Source organism: Primulina huaijiensis, chromosome 7 (genome assembly GCF_012295235.1).
Source record: "Primulina huaijiensis isolate GDHJ02 chromosome 7, ASM1229523v2, whole genome shotgun sequence".
Taxonomy (NCBI): Eukaryota; Viridiplantae; Streptophyta; class Magnoliopsida; order Lamiales; family Gesneriaceae; genus Primulina; species Primulina huaijiensis.
In genome coordinates this window covers 21,242,118-21,250,139 of record NC_133312.1, presented here as the reverse complement: position 1 = coordinate 21,250,139, position 8,022 = coordinate 21,242,118, and the positions used below count along the sequence as shown (strand labels likewise).

The following is an 8,022-nucleotide window of genomic DNA, read 5'->3' as shown; positions in this document are numbered from 1 at the left end:
ATTTGACAGCTGAAATCTTGTAATTTATTAAGAAGAAGATAGGCCCACAATTACAAATTTAATCAACCACAAAAGAAAAGATACATGCTCCCAAACAAAATGAGAGGAGGATGAAAAAGAAAAAGCAGCAACCGAGTGAGCCCACGCGGTTGGCCGATCTCCTAACATGAAGAAGATGAGGGCTGTCGAGTGCCTTCATAAGTATGCTAATATCCGCAGCAATTGAACCCACATAACTAAGATCATCTTCTGGTCTTGTAACTGCTTGCACTGCAAGAAGAGAGTCCGAGGTGATTTGATGAATCTGAATGTTGTGCTGCCTAGCGACTTTCAAGCCAACTTGGAAGGCAAGAAGCTCAGCCATTGTAACAGATTGGGCCTTGTCAATCAATTCTCCGAAAGCCAAAATCGGTTGTCCCTCATGATCACGAATCACACCACCGATTGCACAGTTAGGATATCCCTCTTTATAAGCTGCATCCACATCCAACCGGAATTGGTGAACTAATGGGGCAGACCAAGTTCTTGGAGAACTGATCAAAGTTGACTTTGTGCCGCTCATAACTGAATCACGTGCAGCACGGAATCCCCCGAGCAGAATATATTTCACACCAATCAGCATCCAATTCTCGAGCCTTGCCATTACATTCATGAAGATAGCGAAGCCTCTCATTCCAAGTGGCCCAAGTACGCATGATAAACAGTTCGAAATCAGGTTTACTCAACTTCTCCTTCATCCCTAGAAATATATCAAACACGTCTAAGTGGCGAAACTGCTTAAGAGACGACCAACCAGCTTCTTTTCCAACAAGATTTTACAATTATTTTTTCTTCTTAATTCATATTCTTAAAAATTCTGCTTATTCTAAAAAAAAAATCTGCTATTTATATATAATAAATAAACATTATTCGTAAATATGTGAGAGGGTAGAAGTATGATCTGATAAAATACATTATAAATTCATTTTTTCACACATATTTTTTAATTAATCTTATTTCTAAAATATATAACGATTTCTTCGGAAGAAATGAATTTTTTCTTCTTAATTCAATTTCTCGTTCTCCTTATTGCAAGAATATTTTTTTTTTAAAAAAATGGATAAACAAATAAACATGTGTGTGTTTTGCAGTTAAAATACAATAAAATAACAAAAATATATGAGATAACGAGTAGAAATAATTTTGATAATTAGAATAACAGAAGTATGAATTAGTACTTGTGTTATTTATTAATTTAAAATATTAAAATGGATTTTAATAAGTATTATATCAACACATATCACTAAAAAATTAATATATTTTAATTAAAATTAGTATCTATTAATTATGTATGAGGATATTATAGATAAAGTAAGATAAAATGGTGACATGGTGCTATGAAAACGTTTGTACTACATCCGTTTATTATTTTTAGGAGAAAAAAACAAATTATTTCAAAATCTCCTAAACAAGACTATTATCATATACCAAAGTTTTTGAATATGAGTAGGTTTTTGTTAGATAATCTCATGGGATGATTTTAAATAAGTCACGGTTCTTTTGATATATGTTTTTAATAAATCATAGTATATATGTTTATTAAAATTAAAAAAAACCGTGACTTATTTAAAATCATCCCATCTATATTTAATATGCCATGGATTTTTTGGTTTTCAGTAAATCTCGAAGGTCAACATCCCTTTCCCGGCCTAGAAGTTTTCGTAGTTTCTTTTTCTTTTGATATATGTTTTTAATAAATCATAGTATATATGTTTATTAAAATTAAAAAAAACCGTGACTTATTTAAAATCATCCCATCTATATTTAATATGCCATGGATTTTTTGGTTTTCAGTAAATCTCGAAGGTCAACATCCCTTTCCCGGCCTAGAAGTTTTCGTAGTTTCTTTTTCTTTTGATATATGTTTTTAATAAATCATAGTATATATGTTTATTAAAATTAAAAAAAACCGTGACTTATTTAAAATCATCCCATCTATATTTAATACTGATATGATTGAAACTAGAATGAAATGAAATTTTTTTTTCGAGAAAGCGTAAAAAGCTCAATCCCACGAATATCTAATCTAGTCTAGATGATTGTCTCTCTTCAGTAGTGCAATCGAAACTTAATGTTTTAGCTATTGTACGATTTAAAAGATTAGTTACACTGTTACCACTAGCTATAACTTTTAGTAAAGCGACAAGCGCTCGGTCCTACAATTGGTATTAGAGTTAAGGTCATGGATTCGATTCTCATTTATTGCAAAGAGTGCAATTATTGAGAAGAAGATTGTTGTGTGTAATAATTGTCTTTGTGGTGTAGAGCAATCGAAATGTGGTGCTCGAGCTGCTGTACGATTTAAAATATTTGAATTGCACTGTTACCACTAGCTATAGTTTTTTGTAAAACGACAAGTGTCCGATCTTACGATCACGCATTCCTTCAATTGACAACACAAATATAACTTTAATCAAGATCATAATCTTGTCCCTAAAGAATCAAGTTCTTCAAGAACTTTGATCATTCTTTCAATCCACTTGCCTACCAAATCTCCTCCAAGAAAGGAAAGAAACGAAAAAATCATATCTTTATTACATAACATGATCATGTTGCACCAAACATATGAAGAGCTCATCCAAGCGTAACTTCATGGAGGGCCAAGCATCTTGGTCTTGCCTGCAAATTAGGCAAAATCAACTAACACGTCGGTAATGTTTGGCCATCTTGTCCTCGTGTCGTTAGTGCATTTGTGATGCCATGCAAAGGGCAAGTGGAATGAACCACAAACATTTTCTTGATACATCGACACAAGTTGTTGTAGAGTGGGGACGTTAAATTTGATAATTAAACAAAATATTCTGATTTTTGCCATTGATATATATATAACTATGATTAAAGCTTAAATCACGGGACATGTTTCGATCGCTTCTCAACCAAATCAATTATTGTTCCTCCCAAGAATTGCACCACCTACAAGTCACGACTTACAATAATCGAATATAGTTCTAACGCAAACATCGTATTTCGATTGCTTTCCGGCGATATTATCCCATCATGGAAGCTTTCTATACACCAAGTCTTGATCTAAAATCAAGTCTTTTAACGTGGGGCATCCCGCCTTTGGGAAAAAAAGAGATTCCCACTTTTTGTGGGGAAAAAAGAAAGGGCCATTTCAAGAAACCGTTCTTACTTTCCCTGTTATCATTTTGTTGATGTACATCCACTCATTTTCAACTCAGATGGGAGTCACTTTCATTTGAAGTGGAGAATTCATAATCTGCAAGAACTACGTCAACATTTTACACGTAAGGCTGGACAATGGACATCGAATTCGGTCCATTCCACTATTGTGACTTGAATAGAGATTTCTTCTTTGACTAAAATTAAGTCGAGTATGACAAAAACATAAACTTCTCAAGTTTTAGAAATCTGTAGCATCAACTGGTAGAGAACTGGTCCTGTGGGAATAAAAACTCTTAGCTGTGACCATGTGCACCGGACTACATAAACTGTAGGCAGACTCGTAATCATGTTTCCTTTCAGAAATCGTTGATGAAAATGTTGTAGCATGCTTCATTGAGGCAAAAGATTCATGCCTAAATTCGTGTTCCTCATCCTGTATATTTTTCTTGCATTCTTCTGAGTGAGAATCCATACTCGGATGCTTGACCACAACCCCGATTTTCTCATCTCCAAGCTCCCTCAACTGCATCTCATACTTGGACTTAAGCCACCTTAACTCCTGCTTAATTTCATTCCCATTAGACGCCTTCTCTTTGTTGATTCTTACATTCGATTCATCCTTGTTATTTTGCTCTGACGTTTCATGTTTGTATCCAAATTCATCGGACAGAGGGGATGTGCAGAGATTATGCTCGCCGTCCGACTGGCTTGAACACATTGGAGCACCATCTGTAACACATTGTTCCGGACCTTCAACTTGGTATGTAATCTCTTCAAAACGACCATGTATCGCTCCATCTCCGTGCTTAGAACATTGAGGAGCTTGCAGATTCTTTCCTGGTTTGTGGGACGATAAATAGCCAGCTTGAGCACCTTCTGATGCACAATTCTGACAGTAGTTACTAATACTTTTATGAAAATTTTCTTCAAATCCAGAACCTGTTTTCCAATCCGGTACCAACAAAATTATTTGGGCATCAATCATATCTGCAATCTTGGTTACATCTTGATCTGTGATATCCAACTCAGAAACCATTTCGGCAGCAACACTCAAAGCTGTATCAGTTTCAATGTCAAAAGGGAAGTATATATTCCGGACACGACCTACAAATTGGTATTTGAAATTATATATTTTCAGCACATCATGATGAGAATTTTCCATATAAATGAATCCAAAACACATGTACCTTCTTTATCAGCAATTCTGAGTTTCAAAAAGATAGTCCCATCTTCACTCCTTCTCCCCTTGATTTTAATGTCCACGTTATCCAAGTGATCATCTTCATGATTTGTGAATAAAGCTATCTCATCCGCTTCATACTCAATCGAGTGGCAATCCAAGTCATTTTCATGATCATAATAGAGATAGTTTGAGTAACCATTGGCTAAAGAACTGGTCGTGCTATGACGAGCACTCAAGAGGGGTTGCTTTAAAATCGAGCCTATTTCATCATAATCTCTCTGATAATTCAACATCCTAAAATCATAAAAATTATCATCGATTTGGAGAAAAGGGTCGTTGAGAAGTTCCCAAGCAGATAACCGGTCAGACACAGTCGCTAAACACTTCTCAACAAATCGACGCACCTCAAAATCCTTAACTTTGTAAAGGGCATCTGGTTTCTTCCCCTAAGATGAAATGAAACAAATCTTTAAGTGAAAAGGAAAAGTCCCTAAATTATAGAATGATAGAAAAAATTTAGTCCGGATTCTTACAGAGATCACTTTTTTATAGATTTGAGCAGGGTGAGTGCATTCACTATATGGATACTCAAAGGTCACCATTTCCAAAATGCACATTCCAAACGAATAGATATCCACTAATTCATTATATTCCTCGTTGTATACCTCAGGAGCCATGAACTCCGGTGTTCCTGATATTATCAACAACCAAAATCCGATACAACGTCGAAGTTTTTACATTGATTCAGAAAAAGAATTTCAAGAAACTTCAAAACATTGCACGTACCCACACACCGAGCAGCATGCGATTTCCGAAGGATTGCAGCTAATCCGAGATCACCAATCTTGACTTCACCTTGATTCCCATTGACAAAAATGTTATCGCATTTCAGATCTCTATGAATCACAGGAGGATCATGACTGTGGAGATAAAGAAGCCCTTGTAAAATCTGCCTACACCAGTGCTTGATAGCTCTAGTATTCACCCTTTTATGCTTTAGCCTGTACCTATTTCAGATTAACGAAAATCACATTAATGTGAATCAAAACATAAAGATTTCAAATTCCCAGATCACCAAATCTACAGCAAATGGAGACTTACTGTCTGAGGGTACCAGAGGTGAACATTTCCGTCACAAAATTAATGTTTCTATTGACGGTATCAACCCAAGATGAGTAGAATTTCATAATATTGCTGTGTTTCAAAGTCTTGAGTAAATGTATTTCACAATACAACCTCTCAAGATCTTCAGGGCTCTGTAGAAAATCGTAGAGCTTCACCTGATTCCAAGCTACTTCAATCCCTTCATACTCATCAAAAGCTCTGTAACTGAAACAAAACGAAGAAAAATTGAACCCCAAAGTAAATAACTGAATGCCATAATTAACAATACTGAAACGCTCAAAGCTTGGAGATACACGGTTTATTAAACACATACACTATTTTTGAAGCCCCCTTTCCAAGAATTTCATTGTACTGCAATCAGAAATCAAAACAAGAAACATGAAGCTAAAATTAAAGAAAAAAATACATATGTTAGGAAGAGAAATAATCAGAAAGATGGAAAATACAGCCCCCAAAAAAAGAAAAGAAAAGAGGACGATACCTTTCCATATCTTCCAGTGGGATCAACTTCAACAAACTCAGACTCTTCTAAATCAAGATCAGTAACACCATTCATCCCTTAAATCAATAATCAATTTTCCCCACTCCTAGTTTTCTTTAATTTGAGGGAGAGAAAGATGGAATCTTTCTGCAGTAATGATGGAAAAATTTCAGCAAAAATCAAGAGGAAATACAAGGAGCATGATTTGTGGGGAAGAAGAGGATTTGGGGAGTCATTAAAAAGGACAAAAATTATTTTCCCAAGGACTCAGTACTCACAGACCACAACACCCATCCGGCAACTCCTTGACTTAAATCCCATAAATAATTTTTTCCCAGCAAATTATTTTATTTTCTAGTTCCTTGGTTAAAAGGCGAATCTTGACAAAACACCACTCTTTTTAGCGAACTTTTCATCTCATCACGGGCTGTAAAAATTAATGCTAAACAAAAAACGCAGAACACACACTGATTGAGTCAGAGTATCACCAATATTCCAATATTGGATATATATATATATCTATTACTATTATCTATTATCTATTATATTATAAATATATGAGTTTGAATTGTGAGTTTACCTTTTTACTCTTTTATTTATTTTATAATTTGTTATCTTCATTTGGTTATTTAAGTAATTTTTTATGTTAATTTAATATGTTAATTAATAGTGTACTTAACTTTCATTTGTGAGTTTTCTTTTTTACCCTTTCATTTGTTTTATATTTTTCATGTTCATGGGGTTTTTAAGTAATTTTTAATGTTATTTAATATGATAATTAATAGTGTACTTAACTCAATCAAATTAATTATTATTTTGATTTACTTATAAATTTATCATAATGTTATACATTTAAAAAAATTACTACTATTACTAACATCTATTTTATTTTATTTCTATTACTATTATAAATATGTGACTTTTATTTGTAAACTTCATATTTTATCGTTTTCTTTATTGTCATTTTTCATATTAGTTTAATATAATAATTAATAGTGTATTTAACTCAATCAAATTAATTATTATTTTTATTTTACTTTGTAAACTTACTATTTTACCTTTTTTTGGTTTTATAATTTGTGTAATGTTCATGATGTTCTTTAAGTTATTTTCTACGTTAGTTTAATAGGATTATTAATAGAGCACTTAACCCAATCAAGCTATTTATTATTTTAATTTTACTTTTATTTTAAATTTAAATTTTACTTTTATTTTTAAATTTAAATTTAATTACTTTAATTTATACAATGACATCAAATTAATAGAAAATCACTCTCATAATGTTATACATTAAAAAAATTATTAATATTACGAACATTAAAGTAATAATAGGAAGACGAATGGAGATGAGTGACATTGAAAAAAATTAAATAATTAAAAAATATTAAGGTCATATAAAACATCTTCTTCTCATTTAAAATAGAGGTATTTTAAGACTACTTATGTATCAACAAATATATGTGATTGAGAGAAAATATTTGTATGTAGGTGATTTCAATATAAACATATAAGTTATTTAGTCAATTTTCGATATATGATGTTAAATAAATATTATCTATTAAATATATGATTTTCATTTGTAACCTTACCATTTTAACTTTTTTTTTTTTTACAATTTGTCATGTTCATGATGTTATTTAAGCCATTTTTTATATTAGTTTAATAAGATCATTAATAGTGTACTTAACTCAATCAAACTAATTATTATTTTAATTTACTTTTAAATTTAATTTTAATTACGAAATTTATATATTTCCGTCAAATTCATGAAAAATATCTACCATATTGATGATAGGTAATAATGGGCAGATGAAGGGAGATGAGTCAGATTGAATAAAAATAAATTATTAATAAATATTAAGGTTATATAAAACTTCTTTCTCCCATTTAGAATAAAGATATTTTCAAACTCTTTATGTGTCAATAGAGATACATGATTGAGAGAAATGTTTGTATGTAAGTTATTTCAAACACTGTTTTTAAGCTATTTATTCAATGTTTTATATATGCTGCTAAATAAATATTACTAAATAATATGCTTCATTTGATCATTTTGTGTTCTTGCAAT

The 8,022-nt window shown here is 32.0% G+C and overlaps 1 protein-coding gene across 1 annotated transcript; it reads right to left on the bottom strand.

The window, feature by feature from the left end:
- Nucleotides 1–3,232: 3,232 nt before the first annotated feature.
- On the bottom strand, nucleotides 3,233–6,280 carry LOC140980727 (probable serine/threonine-protein kinase WNK9). The gene is made up of 7 exons (XM_073446758.1): nucleotides 5,955–6,280; nucleotides 5,787–5,824; nucleotides 5,450–5,677; nucleotides 5,135–5,355; nucleotides 4,882–5,039; nucleotides 4,353–4,794; nucleotides 3,233–4,269 (listed from the first exon to the last, which is right to left on the bottom strand). Exons 1-7 carry the CDS (start codon nucleotides 6,027–6,029, stop codon nucleotides 3,404–3,406), a joined length of 2,028 nt encoding a protein of 675 aa, XP_073302859.1. The 5' UTR covers nucleotides 6,030–6,280; the 3' UTR covers nucleotides 3,233–3,403.
- Nucleotides 6,281–8,022: the final 1,742 nt, after the last annotated feature.